Source organism: Puntigrus tetrazona, chromosome 19, assembly GCF_018831695.1.
Source record: "Puntigrus tetrazona isolate hp1 chromosome 19, ASM1883169v1, whole genome shotgun sequence".
Taxonomy (NCBI): Eukaryota; Metazoa; Chordata; class Actinopteri; order Cypriniformes; family Cyprinidae; genus Puntigrus; species Puntigrus tetrazona.
In genome coordinates, this window is record NC_056717.1 from 745,001 (window position 1) to 767,173 (window position 22,173).

The 22,173-nt window shown below is 38.2% G+C and overlaps 1 protein-coding gene across 1 annotated transcript in view; it reads right to left on the reverse strand.

Annotated features, from left to right (window-relative positions):
• phf14 (PHD finger protein 14) overlaps positions 1-22,173 on the reverse strand; it is a 73,861-nt gene that overhangs the window by 7,979 nt on the left and 43,709 nt on the right. Inside the window, exon 17 of the mRNA XM_043217030.1 lies at positions 11,315-11,432. Within this exon, the coding sequence (XP_043072965.1) occupies positions 11,315-11,432 (118 nt within the window). The remainder of the gene's footprint in view (positions 1-11,314; positions 11,433-22,173) is intronic.

Consider the following 22,173-nt stretch of genomic DNA (forward strand, 5'->3'; position numbering starts at 1 on the left):
TTTGATAGGTGTCGGCGTGCGTCTGCAATCCCGCACGCTCCGAGGAAGACAGATTGATGTCCCACAACGATGATGAAAACACCCAGCATGTAAGGAAGCAGGAGAGACATCTAGAGAAAATGAAGCGCTGTGGCTCACACCAATGGGTGTCTTCAGGCAGACGTTAGAGAGAGAGAGAGAGAGAGTGCTATCAGAGCCGGGATTATTCATGACCCCTCCTAACCATCTCTCTTCATAGAGATGGTGGAAAAATATTTACCAGTCAGTGTAATATGATAAAGCTATACCCACCCAGAGAAGGCTAGCCTTGCGTAACCAGAAGTTTAACTGAACAGAGAAGTTTTATTTAACATCGCAACTGCTTCTAACCAAGAACCGCCTACTTAAGATAGATAGTCTAACCGGCATATCAAGCACATTTTTCTGAAATATATCACACCACAACAACACTAAGACATGACGAAAAAGTGTATCTGTCCAGAAATAATAAAGACAGACTATTTTACCTATAAGGCCTATAATGTGAAGTTTAGCTAATTGTTATCTTAATAAGTGTCTCAGTTTAAACAACAGAATATTTTTAACATGCACCTGGCAAACTCAAAAAAAAAAAGGTTAATACATCTGCTCTTGAAAATGAAATAATCATTCATTTTCAAGAGCAGATGTATTAACCTGGGACTGTATAAACAAGTCTTTGTTTTTAGGTAGATAGAAATCTCTAAATCAGCCAATCAGATTATAGCTTTCCAGTCTTACGACCAATAAGGACAAATCAACTCTATTACAATACCAGTTTGTATGTATTTTAGGAGGTAGCTAATTCGTACAAATTCATACAAAATGTGCTCTGTGCGCAAAATATACAAATACATTTTTTAATTGTTGATGTAAAACTTAATTCTTTTGCACACTAAAAAAAAAAAAAATTTTTCAAACCCAAATGCTGTGTTAGGCCTGGGTCGTTTTTTCATCTATATATTTTTGGGTAGTTTTTTTTGTTAATCTTTAGCTTTACCTTCTTCCGGATTAAAATGACTTTTTATATATAGAAATCATTAACATTTAAAATTGTTAATATTATTTTAGAGTATTACTTTGCGTAATATTTTGGTTTAAATAACCGGCTTTGTTGAAACCTCTTACCGAACCCGGAGTTTTGGAAGATTTCGTTGCCGTGTCTGTTTTCAAAAAGCTCAAACTTACACATCTGGATTTGTACAACGAGCCGACAGCAATCTACATGAGCAAACACATTCAGCGTGATGGTGGTCTGTAAGCACGTACTCAAGGACGTGTGTGTGTTTCAGCGTAGTGGATATGACACAATTGCATTCAGTCATAAACACTCGCTTCATTAGGCAGCTGAAGCTGTGCGTTACGCGCTACATTGAGCCACCTCTGGCCCTATCGCCTTTTCCTCTACACTCCCACTCCCAGCAAAACCCAATCACCAGAAAGCACAATTAAATTTCATGACTATGCATATTTGCGCTTCCCATTTTCATTTATTACAAAGGGCATTCATTAATCTACCTTTTTTCCTAGAGAATGGATTTTCATTTTAGTGAGGTGTGACAGATACTGAGGTGAACTTACCAAGAGATGGCTAATTAAATCAGCAGTAAAATGCACAAGCCAGAGATTTTTTTTTTTTTTTTTTTTTTTACTCGCATCTGATAAGAGCCAGCGCTGTGGGGAGGAGGTGTAGTATATACGGAAAAGAGGAGCTACTTTCTCTCCATTTCCAATTTCAGGCGAAATATTAAATCGCAAATAAACGTAAGCGCTCAAACTCTGCGAGAAAATTGGTTACATGGCTACATGCATGGATGGAGGCTCTCTGCAAATGAATGGATAGCGAACTAAAAGCCAAACAACATCCAGCATAAAAGCAGAAGCAATAAAGGGCAAACTAATAAAGTGGCGACTAAAACAAGCGCTAGCAAGTGAAAACAGATGAGCTGCATCTGCAGAGTAGACATGTGCCAGTATTCGGCAAGGCGATAAATCATGTGGCGTTCACTTCAAAATACAGAAAAGAATTATTTATTCAAATTATTGTGAATTTTGAATGTATTTTAACAACAATTTCACCATTGACTTGTTAAATGCTACGTCGATGAAACGCGATGGGAAGCGCATGGCGACACATTGGAAAAGACGCAGGTTCACTCTCTGAAAGCAGGGGGCGCTAAATAACACTTTCCCTGGAAACGGCGTAAACAAAGCAACTGTGCTCCTTTCTAGTATCGACTGTTTGTGTTTGCAGCGGTGTTCATTCACAGTGCTATATACTTTCATGTTTAGTCCCAATAGGCTATTTATTTACGAATTCTATATTATTCTGTCAAACTTTACATTAGAGCCTCTTTAGTTAACATTAGTTAATGAGTTAGTTAAACTCCCAATGCAAAATTCTTCTAAACATTCATTAATCTAATAACATGTTGTTAAAATCACAGTAATTATAACAAACTAAGAATTGCATTATTTTAAAACAAGATTAATAACTTTTGTGGCAAATGTAGCTTTTGTTAATCGATAATGTTAATGCATTAGGGTTAACTAATGATATCGTATATAAACTTTATATTTTTAAAATCTTTATAATTTTTTTTGTGCATTGTTTTTGTATGTATTTAAATATTGATATATTTTTGTTATAATAAAAAAAAGGAATTAAAATAAAAGTTTGCTTTGCAGCAATTACAAATAAGCATTAAATGATAACTGAGCTACATTTTTGTGAAATGCTCCTTTAAGGAAAGAATGGAGACCTCAAGACTGACTATGTGTGTGTGGCCTTTCTGTTATGAACAGTATGCAGTCTGCTGATCCCCATTAATGTGATTTATAGCATCACATAGTAACACTCCTCTAAGGCTGCATTTGTTAAACAGTGTGCCGGTCGGTACGTGTGCATATGGGAGTTATGAGAGAATCAATTTTTGAACAGATCTGTTATTGTGTGTGCAGGTGTGGAGACATCCCTACAGTTGTTAGGAGTCTTCCTGCGTCAGCAGATACTGGAGGGATGTCCCATCAAATACTGCCAAATTAAAAAACGGTGCATGCATGCACTCATGGTCTTGGACTCGATGCACTCGTCACAATTCAGAGATGCCCAGAGGTCTGAGGGTTGTACACTCTTGTCATGTTCAGTGTCACCTTTAAGGAGTGTGATAAGGCAATTCCTGGTCCTTTATTAATAATGCATGTGAAGGGGAGAGCTGAGAGGACTACGACCCTCCTGTTGTTGAGAAGTCCTATTTCATGTATCACCTACTTATTTCAGTGAACCTAGAAAGCAGTAACGCCTTCTGGGCATTATTTTATGTTTAACTCAAATTAAAGTCAGGAAAGGCTCCGCCTATGATCGGATATTGAACCTGGTCTCTCACTCTGATCTATTTAGTGGTGCGAAAATGTCTGCTAACAAACTGGTTTGCCAATACTCAAAGACAGTCATTTGCTTAATTCATGAATGAATCTATGCGTTTGAACAAACAGATTCAGTGAATGATTCACAGATTCGCTCTTTAAGACAATAGCTTGAACTCAGTGTGATTGAACAAATCGATTCAGAGACTCACTTATAAAGACTGTCAACGGTTTCATTCCTAAATGAATCTGAGAATGAACAAATCAGTTAGATGAATCGTTAAATGAATCACTCATGAAAACAGTTACTTGCTGCCACCTACTGGAAAGCCACTCAGCTAATTAAAGCTGCAGTCTGTAACTTTTGGCACTCTAGCAGTTAATAAACTGAACTGTGTACATATTGCGGAAGAACATTGGAGCCAGAACTATTCTCTGTTTATGTTTATGACAAATCAAGCAGGTATCAGGCTACTCCACAGCGGTACCTACCCAAACCAGTCTAAATAGTCAAACTATAAATATATATTATAGGTGTACCGTAGTGATTCAGGACAAACCAAATACAAAAAAAATTGATTCATGGTGTACATGCTTATTATATCAATTTTGAACACAAAAAAAAAGTTGACCCAAAATGAAAATTCTGTCTCAATATAACTGAAAAAAAGCTCCTACTTCAGAGTAAGGTCTAAAACAGAACTGTAGGAACTACCAGATAAGATAAGAGTATGGCCAAAAGAAAAAAAACTAAACACGGGCTACATTGTGCTTTTTACGACCACGATGTCCTCCATTCACCAGATTTTGAAATTTGTATATGTCATAAATAAAGACGGCGCTTTTGGGCGCTCCAAAGTTCCTACATCCAGGAAAACTGGGGGAAAAATGTAAAAATTTGAAAAAGAGGAAAATTGTTTCTCAAGGAACCACCGTGCTGGCTAGCTGCTAGAACTATATCCTTAGAACTAAAAGTTGCAAAAGCACCAAATGGGCACCAATGGTACTCAGCGGGGACCAGAAACTGTTTGGATGCGCACATGCTTCAAAATATCCTCTTTTGAGTTTAAATTGGACCCTTTTACCAAATCATAAAGCCTCTACATCACTGAAGCGTTTTACAAGTTGTGTTGTAGAGACACTGTAAGTGAGTAAATAAAACCCACTAAGTGCTAAGAAAGTGACCAACGGGACAGCTGAAATTTGCCATGCCATCTCCAGGGTCCTGTTTGCTCTGTAAATTGGCCCCTGAGAGGACATGAGGCATCCAGCTTGCCTAGTTAAGGTGATGGACGTGACTCCGGTGCATTGATTTTCCCTATGTCTCAACACTCTCCTTCCAACTCACCGGCAAGCAGGGGTGCAAGGTAACCTCTTTCAGAATCACCCTACCTTTTCTCGGAATGCTAACCTTTGGCCCAGACTGCATCTATGACTGCACGGCTACAATAACTCACCCTATTTATGTCTGACCTCCCAGAGCCCCACTTATTCAACTGGCCTTAAGAACAGTGTAAGAGGGTAAACTGAAGGAGACCTGCTACAAACTTTTCAACCAGTAGAAATGAAATCGCTTATATTTAGCTAGTGATTTTTTCCTTGATCTTGTCAGATGGCAATCAAAGGTTTGGGTAAAACATCACTATAACTACACACTATGAATCATTAAGCAAGCATTAGTAAATTGTCAGTACGCTCTTTATAAAGCAGTGTCCCCACATTAATAGTCATTAGTAAGCAGTTTATAACTACATCTATAAGTGGCTTGTTCTTGATTTATAAACATCTATTGCAAAGCACAAATTAAGCACATATTAATGCCTTATTCTACATCCCAAATCCCACCAATACCTAAACTTAACCACTAGCTTTCCAACTATTAAGAATTTTTCGAAGGAAAATTAATATTAAACCCAATAATATGAAAAAAATTCCTGGAAATCAGAGCCATCAAGTCTCCCTGTTCTCATCCGACATTTACTTTCCTCATCAAGTTTTTTCAAAAAGTCAAAATGGATGAACTTGTAAGTAGAATACTTACTTATAAGTGGAATGGCAAAACGAAAAGATAAAGCTGAGAGGAATTTCGAATAAAAAAAAAAAAAAAAAGCAAAAACTGCTTAAAATGTCTAATAGATAAGCAAGAGAACGGTCTCTGTAATTTGAAATAGTTCAGTTTAAACCTCAGGGTCAAGAAGTAGCCTACTTCAAAAACAAACCCTACTTGTTGTCCAATCAGTCTGCTAACCCACAGATGCATTTCCGTAAGTGTTGTAATTGCTGCAGTAACGAGGCTTTTGACCCAGAGTCTAGATAGCGACTAAATTAACAATCCACAAAAGCTGTCCTTTAGGCATTTCCATTCCCGTCTGAGTCGGGTGCGCCTCGTGGCATTTCAAACACACCACAGATCTGCTGAAACGTTTCATCACGGGGGTGAGCCTCAGTGACACACGGGTGTAAATAAAGCTCAAACAAGCCCCTCTCCACCACCTAACGGGCTCTCCAACTAAAGGCCATCCGTATATTGTGGCAGGACTGTCATTTTATTACCCGAATCAATTCGGCAGGGCTCCGAAGTGACAGCAGAGGGATGTGGCCTTCGTTGGCCGGGGGGTTATCTGACGTGCGCAGGCAGGGAAACACACAGCCTTCGTAATGAACTCAACTCTTACTAATAAAGCCTTTATTGCCGGGCTACGTATGAACTGATACCAACGTCGGCCCCGTTCGCCCGCGTGCTCGTAAACTAATGAAAATGAGCTTTTCCTCACAATCGGTTTTTGCGAGGGAGGAAAAGGGAAACGCAATTAAGTGATTTAATAACACAAACGTCTCAACGCGACAAATCATCCGCCGAGAAACAACTTAAACAACATTTTTTATTAATCAAGACCTTAGAGGCAAAAACCCATTTATGGTGACCTTTAAAAAGGCAATGAGTGAAAGAAACGCACCGGGAGACAGATAACCACACAGTCTCGACACCCATGGATCGGGCCCTATGTATAAGGGTCTACAGTGGGAGCGGGCCTGTCAGCGGGCCCCGTGGTTTGATCGAGAGCCTGAAAAATAAGATGGCTCCAAGAGGTGCAAACCTCTGTCTCTCTCTCTCTCTCTCGCTAATGCTCCCCACTCAAATCTAGAAGTCAAGGCTGGAAGGGATAACAAATCGCCTCTTCAGTTCCACACTTCTGAACCGCTACTTCTTCATTTCGCCGCGGCAAAACCAAAGCACCGTTCCCCGTTTAATGTCGACTCCCACAATCTTGCCGAGGAGGAGAATTACAGATGAAGCTGGCTGCATTTTAAGATGGCATTTTAAAAAACATTCGGACCAACCGCAGGTAAAGAGGTTCACAGCGTGGCAGATTACAGAACTTAAAGTACTTGAATGCAGCGCTCATCTCTGGAGTGCTCTTTGATTCTCATAATGGAATCAATTATGTTTCAAATGGCAGCCACTGCCAAAAGACTTCTACCCTTCACCCCGACTTTCTGCTGGCAGGGTCACATTGTGTAGAAGGTGTCTACATTTACAGTACGATGATTGTTCTTGCGAATACGTTAATGATTTTTAAATGTCTACAGCTGAAAACCTGTAGTTGTTTATTTGAATGTATGTCTAGTTCAGCTCTAAATATATTCTAAATGAATTGGGTCATAGTAAAATATCACAAAAAAAAGACAATTAGGCTAAACAACAGTTAAATATGGCACGCATCTAATACAAATGAGCTGTTTTTCCATCTAGATCTGTCAGGTAGAGCAATGCATAAACAACGTCATTAAATATTAACGATATTATATTAACAATATTAAAGATAAAAATGTAAATAAAAGCAGCAGATGCTAAAAATAAATGGGAACAAAAATCTTAAATGCAAAGTTTTGATTCAAAATAGAATTTAGCATTGGGCAAATGACCCAAGACATAAATAACATTGAAATGTTCAAAATAAGTATGTTTGTGTGCGTGTTAGTTACAAAAAAAAAAAAAAAAAAAAAAAACTTTTAGATTGAAGTACTGCAATAACTAAAACCAACTAAAATGAAATGAATAAAATATAGATATAATGCAAAAACAAAAATAATTAAAAACGCAATATTTCTAAAATATTTTAAATTGAGCAAAATATTAATACAAATTAAATCAATAGTACATCAAAGTAAACCAGTAACACTTTGGTTGGTTTTAGTTGCATATTAGCTGTTTCCTAGCAAAGCACATGTTCTGTATATTTTACATCCGTAATCCTTCCCAATACATAAACTACCTTACTAACTATTAATAACCAGCAAATTGGCTGTTAATCGAGGCAAAAGTCATAACTGATGGTTTGTTAATAGTGAGAATTGAACCTTAAAATTAAGTGTGACCAATAACATTAGTATACAGTATATAGGTCTATGTATCTATCTGTATGTATCGGTGACTATCAAAATGTATTGAATATACTGCATTACCATTCTATGAATATTAGAATTATATAACAGTATAATATAATATAGGAAAAGAGTGCTTTATCGTATTTAAAGTATTTTAAAATAGCGAACACTTATTCACTATTATGACGTTTATGCTGCTTATTAATCGTTAGAAAAGCAGTTGTTAAGTTTAAGTTTTGTGCCGGATTAGGGATGTAGAATAATGCCATGTAGAATAAAGCATTAATATGTGCTTAATTACTACTAATAAATGGCTAATATAGTAATATGCATGTTAACAAGCCACTAGTTAAGAAACCCTAAATTAAAGTCTTACTAAAAGGTCATATGAAAAATCGTTCTGAGCAAGCATTCACAGAATAAAGGCAGCTTTGCAATCAACTGCTTCTAAGAAAAAAAAAAGAATAGAGAGCTATTCCTGTTTCTTGTTCTGTCATCGTTCCTTTACCATTTAGCTGAAGAAAGGATATAAAACGACGGCATTAGAAGGAGCAAGAAAAGCGACGACAGAAAGGACGACGGAAACCAGGTAGCGAGGGTGAGATAAGACAGCAGGTCCCACTAAAACCATGCACAGCGTGTGTGTATCAGAGAGACAGAGAGAGAGAGAGAGAGAGAGAGAGAGAGAGTGTGTGGCCTGAGTGTGTGTGTGTGTGTCTGTGATTAAACAGGATTGTGTCTGGTCTCTGCGAGTCCCCGGGGAGCGGCTGGTCTAACGGCAGGCTGTCACTGAACACATTCTAAAGGCAAAGACTTGTTTAATCCCCGTGGCCCTGGTGCACCTCCCACTGTCTAAAGCTCTTTTCTCTGTCGCCACTCGCCTTCCTTCCATTGCTTTTGTTCTGAACTGCACAGCTCTCATTCTGTAGCAGCAGGTTACCGATCTGCAGCTTTTCTTCAACGCCTTAGACTTATAACGGGCCTATTTACAAGAGATACACAGCGCACACAAAGGGGGTCTGCTGCCAGAACATAATTCTTTATCAGTCGATTTTATGAGCGAGACATTAGGCACTTTTACATGTATCTGAAACAAAGGGCTCCTGTGAGCAGACTGCGAGCTCTTTTATCTTATTTTGTCCCTAAATTGGGAACAGATGAAAGAAATATATATGAGCAAAAAAAAACGTAATGAATTTTTCATTTGTACAGTTAGCATGGTAATGCCATGTTTTTATGTTTTATGTTATGTTTTGTTTCATGTTTTTTCTTTTGTGGTATACCCATTTTTGCATGCTTAACATAGTATTACAGTTATGAATGGGCTAAAAAATGTGGATATGGTATTATAGTAGTACTTGTTTAAAAAAATTATTTTACAGTAATGTGTTTGTTTGTTTTTTACATTTGCCATTGTGATTCTGCATTATCGTATATATTTTCTATGGAAATGCCATCTCTTTACAGATATTTAGGCAATATTCTGATACTAGGAAAAAAAACAAAAACAAAATGTCATATTCCGTTGAGCTACAAAATGAATAGTGTTGGAATAATTATAATAAGTATATATTCATTTCAATCATTAAATCACAACCAAGATGGTTAGAAGATGTACCATGTTATTATCATAAGCGTTATTAGCATAGCACTCGCGTTTATCTTAAAGGCTCGTGTACATATACAGTATAGAGCATCTGGCAGTGTCTACATTTCTCATTTCATCATCATGCTGTCTGCTTTAACCTTTTAATTTTAATCCCGAGTAATAATTTCATGTTACTCATTCTGCCATGTAGTCAGACGACCATAATTTTTCATCTTTTACTTTCTCTTCAGCAAACATCAATTAACCCTCATTTTCCATGCTGCTAGAGCCTGGCTAGCTGGACTGTCCATTTAAAGAAATTGAAAAGCAGATGCATTTATTAACTTAATTAGGTTTCCAAGAAGACACATACTGCCTTTGATTGGGCCGTAATTCAATAAGAAATAGAAATTAAATGTTTGGGGAAACGTGAACGCACTCACCAATTTTCGAAAATAATATTAACTAATCATGCTGGGTAAGGTCTAACTCAACAGCACAGCTAGACGTGGCTTTTAGGAAAGAATGGGATGAGCCACTGATCTAGTGTTTTTAGAGGCGGACGGTTTTAATGATTTAAAACAGTAGCTGACTATCACCACTACTGCTATCACACTCTTTTGCATCTTCAAACAACATCCGCTTAGCTTTTATCTGTAATTAACAAAGGAAAGAAACAGATAAGCCTGGTTAGAATATGTTTAGGATATGCAGTACATTTTTCTCTTTTTCTTTCTCTTTCAATTAATCAATATTTATTTGTATAACTGCACTACACTGGAATGTCCTGAAGAAAAAAGAATCCACTGGTGTATTAAGTAACGGACATTGAACAGGTAAACCAAGGAAAACAACTGCAGTTGACGACACATACATCGTGAGAGCTGTCAGGAAAGACCCTTAAACAACTGTAAGTGAGATCAGCAACAACCTCCAGAGGGCAGGAGTGAAGGTATCACAATCTACTGTTCACAGAAGACTTCATGATCACAAGTACAGAGTCTACACCGGAACATGAAAACCACTCATTGGCACGAATTTGCCAAAAAGTAGAGAGATGAGCCTCAAAAATTCAGGGACAAAGTTTTATGGACTAATGAGACAAAGATTAACCTTTGCCGAAGTAATGCAAAAGCCAAAGTTTGGAGAAAGAAAGTATCTGCTTATGTTCTCAAACATACAAAGTCATCTGTGAAACGCTTGATGATGCAACACATAATGGCAGCAGCATTTAAGTTTAAAGAAAGATTCAACCAAACATTTTGTGAGATCCGTCATTATGCAGCAAGACGATGACCCAAACCACAACGCCAAAACAACAAAATAGTTCACCAGGATGGTTTTAGACTGGTCAAGACAATCTCCAGATTTAAACCCTATAGAGCATGCCTGCTACCTGCTAAAGAGGAGAGCGAAGGGGGTAACCCCCAAAAACAGAACAACTGAACAACTGAAAGGCTGCGCTGAAATCCTGGAAAAGCATCACCAAAGAAGAATGCAAAGGACTGTTGATGTCAGTGGGCTATGTTCGTTTTATCTGTTCCAATACTTGCTCGCATGAAAAATAAGGTGGGTTCAAACTAAAGGTGATATCTTCTAAGTTGTGTGTCAGATCTAGATGTATATACCTGGAAATAAAAGCTGGCCTGTGAATCTCTTCTCCGATATTCATCTTTGTGCGTCAAACAAATGTTTTCAGTCTATAGCAAAAATAAAGAAATTGGCCTCACTGTCCCAATACATTTAGAGGGGAGTGTATTTATTATATGTATAAATACATGGAACCCGTAGAAAGAAATGCCTCAAAATAATGTCTAGGTAGGCAACACGTGGCAACTGATGTGAAAATCAAACATTTCAGCACCATCCATGTGCCATAATGCAGCTGGAGTCCCGGGAGAAAGTAAGGATACGACTGACGGGGGTAGAGGGGGGATTCTTGTTGACTCTTACCTTTGATGAAGAGGTGTCACATTCTTGACAGATCCATCCATAGCCGGTTTGTTTGGGAGACTTCTTCAGGGGAGGGTCCAGACAGCCGAAGTGGTAACAGAGCTGACACTCATCACACCTATGAGAACAACAGGAAGCATATTAGTAGCGAAAAATACATTAAAATGCAGCTGCGGTACCGTGGCGCACTCACACGCATGCAATCTGCTTATACCCTGCCAAGAGGCCAGTATGGCCCTAACCAGGCAGGTATGATAGATGGTGACAGAGCCATTTGCTGTCAGGTAACAGATGCTTAATAGATTCAAAACACATTGGCACACAACCTCTCACACGGCCTTGTACAGCCATCATAAAACACGCTGCTCGATTGGTCCTGCTGAAATGAGTTTCAGCTCATCCTGTCGATAAATCTCTATAGGATTTTTATTCCAGAGTCAAGGTGTCAAGAAAGACACTGAGATTCTGTCCTTAGTTATAGGTCTGCTCAACCACCGTCTCCTGCTATCCGATTTTACATAAACCGTAAAAGACCTCCATCTTGCTTCGATTAGTATGCTATTCTGCAGCCATTCAAAGTGTTGTACTGAATATTTTTTGTCAAAACAAAATGCCACATCCTTAAAAGCATTCAGGACCATTCCACATCAGTTTCAGAAAACGTTTCATTTCATGTGGTTTCAGTGATTAATCAAATTAATTAGAAATGATCCCACATACATTATTAAAGATCTTAAGAGGATTCTTCAAATGCATTTGGTAACAAAGTGCTAAAAAGGTGTTTACTGTACATGTACGTTGATAGGGAGGGTTTTCATCCATCTTTTCACTTTGAGGACAACAGAGTGACTCATAAGCAACTATTACAGAAGGTTAAATTGCTCACTGATGCTCCAGAAAAAACATATTTTTGTTTTTTTTTGAAGATCGGAGTAAATTTGACGTATTTTGTCTTCTAGGAAACGTGTACGTATCTTCTGTGACCTCAAGGGCAGTACTACATGAAAAAATATGATATTCAGGCAAAATGTACAAATCTCCATTCTGTTCAAAGGTTTTCACCCCCAGCTCTTAATGCATGTTTTATTTTATTTTATTTTTTCTAGAGCATCAGTGAGCATTTGAACCTTCTGTAATAGTTGCATACCAATCCCTCTGTAGTCCTCAAAGTGAAAAGATCGATCTCAAAATCATACAGCCATTGTTGGAAAGGGTTCAAATATACAAAAATGCTGGAAAAACCAAATAATTTGTGGGACCTGTATAATAATCTTTGTGATAATTCAGGTAAGAACACAGAACTAAGAGTCAAGGGGATGTAAACGTTTAGGTTAGCACTAAATGCGTGAGTCCTCTTAAAGCGATACAACAATTAACATTTGATATGATAATTAGCATAAATTAGAAATACATGTATATATTAGTATTTATATAAAATAACTAACTGTATACTATGAAAAACTTTTTCATCATTGTTAAAACTTAACGAACACTTTCGAATAATTAACTGCAAAAAATAACATGCTAAAACGACAGCTGTCAAAACACATTAAACTATATCTACATTCATAAGACTATTGTAAGAAACACAGCGAATAAAGTTCAGCTCTCATTTAACATTCATAAAGTGTATCTTCTAAGGACCCACATGCCCTTCACCCTGCAGTCCATGCTCTCCTCTCCTTCCTGTTCATAATTAACTAATTATGTTGTAATCAATATAGTAGATTCTGATTTGGCAATGTAAATCAGATAAAGCCGATAAGAGCCGGGGAGGTCAATAGGCCCATTCCCCCATCCTCGTCTCCATTACGGGATGGGGGGCACATCGGTCTTATCAGCGAGCCCACAGGATGAGGTGATAGAAGAAGACGGGGACAGATGCCATTTTTTTTTTTCTGTCAGGTGAGCGAGCAGGAACATCGAGACTTTTGCGGAGGCAGGGTTGTTCTTGGTGTCACCGAACCCGACGCTGGGTAACATGGAAGCCCTTTTCAAACTCAGGCCCATAACAGACTTCAAATGCTAATTAAAGGACTGGAAGGGGATGCGGCTCAGTGCTAATGAGCAGAGAGTCTCATGCCGAAGACACATGTACACCTTCTGTCAACACCGAAAGTCTATAATACAGCATATAATGGCTAACCCGATCGCATTAATATAGTTTTCTGGTCATTAGTACCGCATATTATTGAGAGAGTGCAAAAAAGGTCAAACATGCTCTTGATTTCTGCTTTATTAGCCTCATTTATTAAGGAAATGTGATGGCAGAAACACCAAAAACTTGCGAATATTGATGTTCGACAGGTTTACTTGCCATTAAGAGTCTGATTGAAGATCAAAAAGCCAACAATGACTCCTGCTGCTCATATCCACACAGCACATTTCACTCCGTTTCTGATCAAGCAACCAAATAAACTTCTCAAGTCCTAAGGGAGCACTTCAAGGTGCCTTTGCAAAAGGGAATGAGCCGACTCTCACCTGTGGTTACCATGCCAACCCTGACAGAGCTGCTATAGGGCAGCCAAAGACAAACGCTTTCACAAATTCCCATTGGATCAAAACTACTGTAGTCTGGAACCTCCTAAAATGTAAGCGCGCCCTATTAGTTTGACTCATTTACTACAACTCAAGCTGGTTTATTGCGTTACAATAAGGGGTACAGAGAAGTCTAACCGTTTAGAAGTGCATAAATGACATTTTTAAATATTTAAAAATAACTTTTCTTACTTTTTATAGTGCAATATTATTTCACAAAGCAGGTTTCTATTCAAATAAATGCAGCCTAATTCCAGCTATTTGATGTAAGTTTTATATAATTTATGGCATCTAATCCTGTCAATACTGTCAAAATAAGTTTTATTGTGTTACATGAGAAAAATATAAAACATGTTAATTTTCCAAACAAACACAAAGCTTATCTCTTCATCCTCAACTGTAGCAGCAGTCGATTCACAAGCTCATTTAAACGCTGCATACTGCTTGTGCCTCAGCATGCACGGTTTCTTCCTGTTTCTAATCCATATATTTATTGTGACAGAGCAATGAGAAAATGGCTTGCCCTCGGCGACAAACTGTCAACTCGAAGCTGCCTCCATTACATGATCCTCCTCTGAAGAAAGAGAGTGGGTAAAGGGGAAAAAAAACCTGCTACGGAAAGATTCACAGAATTTTGCCCATATCCCATTATACCTTGCACTAACGGCTGCCTTTCACTCATTAGTGCAATAGTTAACGAGAACAAATGCCCTTCTGTTTTATTATTTTGTCCATAAAAAAAGCTGTTAAATGAGCCAGACAGCTAACATGAACTGGTCTTGCATAAAACTGTATGAAGCACTTGGGTTTTAAGCGTATAGCTAATATTTTTATCTAAAGATATACGTAATATTCTTATCAAGATCAAGTAAAGCATTTTTCTTAGGTAAGTATGTATCAATGGCATGATGCTGATTGCCACAAGCAGTCATTTTGAATCGTTCACCATTATATATGTATATATATATAATGGTGTATATATAAAATAATAATTTATATATATAAAATAATATATATATATATATATATATATATATATATATATATATATATATATATATATTTTTTTTTTTTTAATTGAAATATATTTTACATCAATTTATCATGCATATAATAGATATGTTTTTTTTTTGTTTTTTGTATATATAACACACAGAACAGGTTAGTAAGTGTTTCTATAATGTGGCTGCACTATTGAATTTTATTTTGGATTAGTCCCATAAACCTCCATTGCAAGTGTCTCCCTGTAACACTGTATATTATATTCCAGGGTCAAATGGAAATTGTGGTTAATGCTGCCCATTACGCTTAACTTGTATTGAACCCAGAATAACTCTTTGAAGAAAATCATTAAAGTAACAAGTAACAATTACACCGAAAGTTCAATTTCCTGCAACATTATCAAGGTGAAAAAACAAACGTGAGACAGACAGCGAAAATCACAAAGCAAGATGACAACTACAATTACAAACGTAACCTCAAGTGCATGTTCCTTTGTCTGAGCAGATGTGAAGACAGGTTACGAGTACAAACACATACAGCCATGCACTCAAACACACACACACACACACACACACACACGCAGAGGGGCTGAGCAGGCATATCTGCACAGGAAAGGGGAATTTAAATCACCTCCAGGCTTCCTACTGAAAAGAAGACAAATGACCAGGAGTGCGTGTGTGCTGCGCTAATGAGCACGCGGCTATTGTTGCACACAGTTGCCGATTGATTTCATATGAAACCCTCGCTCAGGCAAATAAAGAAAGAGTGAGAGACTCCTCTCGTTTCCTGCGGGGGGAAAGTTTAGGACCTGCGGCAGCCACGGGAGGCTTGCGTTTTATTAGCGGAGCGCGGCCCGATTCGCCATTTACTTCTTTAATTACTTTGCCTAAATGAACCTTTTGTAGCATTTGTTGTGTATCACGCTTTAACATCTTTGAATTAAAACACTGCTCAGTGATGCAGACCCAAGCAGACAGACGGGCCGATGATTATGCTTAATTGGAATTCAAATTGACAATGGCCAATCATCATAGACGGTTCAACAGGAAGTAACCTCTCAAAATTAATACATATACTTTTAATTTCTCTTTCAGCGCAGCAGAATAAAGAAATTAAATAGCATGTCTTGTAACTGACTAGTGAGAACAAATCTACTTTATTTACATACAATATCACTGTGTTTTGGATTTCGTGATGAAATCTTGTTTCAGTGGAAAATTGTTTGATGGTGGGTCAACCGGAGGGTCGCAACATGAATTTCTTTTTTGATGTATCGAGAAACAATACAAAATATATTTTATAAACACGTACAGTTAAGATAGCAGAAATGAGAGACGGGGAAATTAATTCCCATTAGAAATAAAGACTTGAATGTCTGTCTTTGAATAAAGTTCAAATTTGAAAAATGTTCTTTTGAACTTCCTATTATTTTAAAGAAACAAAAAGCAAGCAGCACATCTGTTTTCAGTGTTGATAATAATAAAGTTTCTTAATGCAGGTAATTATAATGTTAGTATGATTTATGAAGCTTGTTTGACACTAAAGTAATGGCTGCCGAAAGTTCGGTTTTCCCGTCACATCAATAAATTACATTTAAAATATAAAATAGCTATTACAAATTATAAGACTACTTTACAATATTTACATGTTTCTGATCGTATTAATCGTGACCATGAGCAAACATAACGAAAAACACAAATAAAGACCCAAAGATTTAACAGCAGTGTATTATATGTCCAGGTTCAACCTCATGTTAATAATTTTACTCTTTATACAGAAGCTATTGCTTGCATTATGTAACAAACAAAAGCGGTACTGCGTTGGTTCGCCACTTGATGCTCAACATAAAAAAAATATAGCGCAAAGCCAGCCGAGAAGCACTTAGTTGAGTGGAGACATTCTCTCTCATAATCGAAAGCCAGCATGATTCTTCCCCAATAGGGAAGTGATCAAACTCTACACTGCGCTTCTGAAGGAAAGACTCGTTCCCTGCCCGTAAGGAAGCACGGCTCGGCCAGCGCATGTGAGAAGTTTCTGAAGATTTTCTGACGCGTCATCCCTGCTCCCACAACACGCAGGCGCCAACTTCTATCTGCTCCGCGCGCTGCCCTTCTGGACCCCGTCACAAAGTCCTTGATGTTATCAAAGCAATTTGGGTCCGCTTTAATCATTGGGAAAATTGAGCTGCTCGTTTCTCTCCTCCCCTCCAACTCTCTCCTCCGATCTCGGACGGAATCCAATCACTCATAAGAGAGTCTATTGATTGATGTAATCTTATTGGGATGTGAGGTGAGGGGGAAAAACACGATTGATTGCTTTTGTCTGTGACACATGTTGCTCTCGGCTAGCGATGCGTATCCTCTTTCATCTACTGTTTAATCTCTAAGAGGAGTTCTTAGAGACCCCCGCACGCTCGGCCTCCCCCTCCCGTCGTTTCGCTGGTTTCTCGGTGCAGGGTGAAAGCCCGGTGGCTCTGTTGCTTGATCTCTTCTCATCCTACCACTTAGAACTCTATTTTCGGCCCGATGCTTCTTTTAAAGGCTGGTCGGGTCGGCCAGGTTCAGGGCGGTGGACTCGGTCTGCACAGCCTTCTGATTGGAGAGATAACGCATGACAACTCCCTTTAATCAAAGCATGTTTTAATACCATAATGTACGATTCTAAATCTCCCTGGATAAAGCAAAGAGGATGTATTTAAGTTAAATTGGCTCCCGGCTGCAGTTTTACGGATCGTTATTACTGCAATCATCTTGCGTTTAAAGAGACATGGGCAATCGGCAACATCAGAATAATTCTTGAAACATTTAGGCCCGATTGGAAATTTCGAGAGGAGATAGCAGAGGGGCACAACAGAAAAATCACTCTGGAGATTTATATCAGTTCTCATTAAATGATAATGCGGCCTTGTTTGAGAGGATCAGAATAAATTGATCAATCCTCAACTACAGACATTCAGCAAAAGATTGAATAAAAGCAGGCTAAAACAGAAATACAGAGTCTAAAACAGAATAGCTCTTGATATTTGTTATTATTGTTAGACGATGAGCTAACAAAATTTGCCTGAATGTGTAAGCTATTGTGTTTTTTACATTATATACTACTATTCAAAATTTTGTTGTCTTTTTTTGTTTGCCTTTTTTTTATAAAGACTTTTGTCTCAATATACTAATTTGCTGCTTATTAATAGGTAGTTGTTGAGTTTAGGTATTAAGTTGGATTATAGATATAAATCACATATTCTACATGACCATATTCTATAAGTACGGTATCACTTTAGTAAAGGGACCAATCCTCACCATTATCTAGTTGCTTATTAGCATGCCTATTATTAAACAAATCAGCTGTTTATTAGTACTAATAAAGCACATATTCTACATCACCATATTCTAACTAGAAGAATACAGAGGCAAAATCTATAATTATTGATTTGTTAATAGCGAGAACTGGACATAATTCCAGTGTAACCATAAATATTAATAAAGAGTGAATATGACACCAATAGGCATGCTAATAATAAGTAACTAGCTAATACTGAACACCTAAAGCTTTACGAATTTATTTATTTAAAGAAATTAACACGGTTATTCAGCAAGAATCAATTAAACTGAAAAAAAGTGAAGGGAAAGTATGATTTTTGAAAGATCAAGTGATGGATCAGTTTATAATAATAATAAACAATATTTTAATATGTACTCAAATTGAAGTTATTTTAAATAAATTTTAAATTTCACAATATTACTGCTTTACTGTATTTTCATCAAATAAATGCAGCTCCTATTTGAGAACATGTCTTTAAAAACATTTTTTTTTTACGTTATTATTGTAAAAAGTAACAAACAGTAGCAGGACAAAAAAAACTAAACAAAGCATAGCAACAACCTAAATGAGCCAACCTCTGTTATTCTGGTCCCTAGATTTGGGTCGGGTCATTCTCTATGGGATTTTTTTTTCCCCACCTCATCATTCTCTAGGTAAAAAAAAAGTCGGAAGTCTGATTGCATGGAAAAGTAATAGCACACCCTCTATAACAAGCTGCATGATTTCAGATATCACGTCCGCACAAATGACGCTGGATGCACATTTTAGGGGTGTGTTCAAAAGAATGGCGCATAGTAAAACTCGTCTTCAAACTCTTTCAGGATCTAACAAAATGTCATTCGAGGACATCCAGAACTAGTTGAAAAAACAAAGTACAAAACAAGGCAACAAGCGAGAATCGTTGCACTGCCCCTGATAAGCTACTGCTAAAACACCCCTTTAACACCAAAATAAAGACAGGATTACTTCCTAAATGTTTGAACATTGTAATTAAAGGTTTTATGTTAAGGGATTAATCTGCATGGTAATTTCGACTGGCCCTTTTGTGGATTAACTTCCAGCGAGCGAGAGCAATTTCCACAGTGACCCCACAAAAAACGCTTGGGTGGCAGAAACGCAAATCTCTCGAACAATAGCCGTGTGTTTAATAGTAGCCACGGATGCTTGCGCACCAAAACACCAAGTAAACCTCAAGACGTCTGAACGGTTACTTTGTCTTGTCCCTGCCCGGAGCAGAAGATTGCATATTATAATTTTGATAGAGCGATAAATTGGCTATTTCTCGGATTTACTCGGAAGCGTTACACACAAGATTCGCACGGGGACTCTTTAGTTCTCGGGCCCCCTGCTCTCACCCATATGGATGGTACAAACGCAGCAAATTTATCACTTGGGTCCAGCGCAATTACTTGGGGAGCCACCACGTGACAGGGATCAATATGGCACAAGACGCTCAGCCATTGACTGCCGGCCATGACAAAGTGCCCCCGTGGCTTTTTGTGAATCCCTTCTATTGAGGGAGCAGATTATCGGCCTTTGTGAGCCTCCTCCTTTTTGATTTACTGTTGAGGTGGGAATGGTATTATTAAGAGGCCTTTGTTTTACAAGGAGGAGAGGCAATGAATGGGCTTACGGCTGAAGCTGCAGCGGCCGGCCGATGCACTGACAAAGTAACTCCTCTTTATTATCTCATTACCACACGGCTCACTCATTCATTTAGTCTGGTACTCAAAGCCAGGACGGCCGTCGGGGACGCTAAGTTCGAGCGGCCCCGGACACCTGAGGGACGCTGTGTGTTTCTCCGAGTGGACAGCAGGGGGCCATGATGTGTCAACTTTTGCACGGCAGTGCCTCCAACAGCTGACGGAGGGTCGGTCTGATGCTTTGAATGACGCTGGTTAAGGTTAAAAGCAACATTCACGGTTTGGTGAAAGTTGAGTTTAACTACACACGTGGTATGATGTTGATTAGCACAAACAGTGTTTTCTTCAAAACCCAGGTTACTCTGAGGCACTACGTCAAAAAAGACCATTTGTAACATTGAGATATACAAAAGATACAGATGTAAACAATACATGTTAACATGACTTTAATGTGTAAAAGTGCTTAACTAATATAAAGTTGTATTTGTTGCCATAACAGTAACTCTAAAAGAAAAATACTCTAACATATATATTTTTTTATAGCTAATAAACGTAAATACTTTTATAAACTATGTGTCTTATGTTCATCCATTTTAAGTACCTCACATATATTTTTTACCAAATTTTTGTGGGGTTTTTTTTATGGGGTCTGTTTGTTTTTCCTTTTTTTTTTATAATAAATGTTGTTAAATGACATTAACTTGTATTAAACAAATGATTTAAAGCTATATTCTGTAAGATAAATACAAATATTTAAACAACACATTTTACATATTTGGGGGAAAATTTTTTTCATAAATAAAAAAAAATTTATTAAATTAAATTGAATAATATCAGATTCTGTATTATATAATTGTATAAAAAGATATTTATTTGAATAATTAAAACTTTAAAAACAAATAGTTCGTGCTTCATTAAAATAAATTAATACAATAATTTTAATAAATAAAGAGCAGAAGACTCGGGGTCAATAAAAGTGTCTTTTTTAAATAGTATTTAATAGTATTGAAATTGCTTTGATTCTAGATTGGAAGGGAAGTTTGGCGGTTTTACCACAGCATCCTACGGCACCTTGGCTCTGAATCAATTCCAGGCAGTCTGCTTTGGCGACAGTGCAGTTCACCGGCTTCTACCATGCTTTTGCTAATTAGTTAGGCACCTCTGGGCTGCGCAAGTCATCTAGCAAATGCACAAAGAGGAGGCGGCGCTCGATCCCGAAGACCAGCGGTGCACAAACACACTGCAGTGAACTGGCTAGGATAAAAGACACTGGAGAAGCCATAGCGTAATAGATTTTAGCTGCTTGGCCACTCTTCCCACACTCTGCAGCCCTGCCGCTTGGGTTTTCTGTTTTAATAGTGGTTGGGAGTGCAAAAGGGAAGAAAAAAAAAGAAAAAAAAAAGAGGTGAAGTCAGCAAAAACAAAATGCCGCCATTAAATCATCTCCCTGAATCCCGTGTCAGGTCTGTAATAGGAAAGGCGCTCATCATCGGAAAGGTTACTGCTCTTCCAGAACATCCTCCTCCCCCGCTTTTCTGCTCTCCGGGTTCAGACCAGAACCGTTCGTCCCGCCGGGCCCCTCGTACCAGACCACTGGACTGCGTATGAGGAATTGGGGTGCTCAGGTTTTGGTCATGCCAAACTGATTCTATCTTTCCGGTCCACAATAAGAGGCTCAGTGCTTTGGTGGGCCGGGGCCACAGAGATGCGGCTTGTTCCCGCCACCGTCGCCACTGTTGTATAAGCACAAATGCTATTCGCTTACTCCCAGACACACTGGGCTTTTTGTTATGCCGCTAACTAGATTTTCCCATGAAAGCCTCTCCTCTCTCTCCCTTCCTCTCGCTCTTTGTAGAGCTGGCTTGGCACGGGGAAGAGAGAGACGGCTGGTGGAAAACAGGGAGAGAGACAGGAAGAGTGCGCAAGTGTGAGCAGATGAGCTGTGCTAAACGGGAAAACAGCGATAAAGAGAAGGAAAAACATCAGGTGAAAACAGCAGGAGAGAGAGTATTACACTAACTGAGGTGCGTTACAGCCACTTTATGTCTGACGGGGCTCTTTTTCATAGACGATCAAGGCTACGGACCATTCAAAGTCTGTTCACTGACTGTCTTTGTATGCATATCGCACACAAAAATGGAAGAAGCCGACTGAAATACAGACAGTTGTAATTGGTGGCCGACCAAAAAGGGTTTCTGAAGGCTGATACAATATCTTAAAGGGCAGAATGGCTGATATAAAGCCGGGGCATCACAATTTAAAGTAAATGCAACACTGGAAAATGTGCTTCTCTGCATTTCTTTTCTTTACTAAATTAGCCAAACAGGAAAATTTACCAGACGGAAAAATAAATAAAAC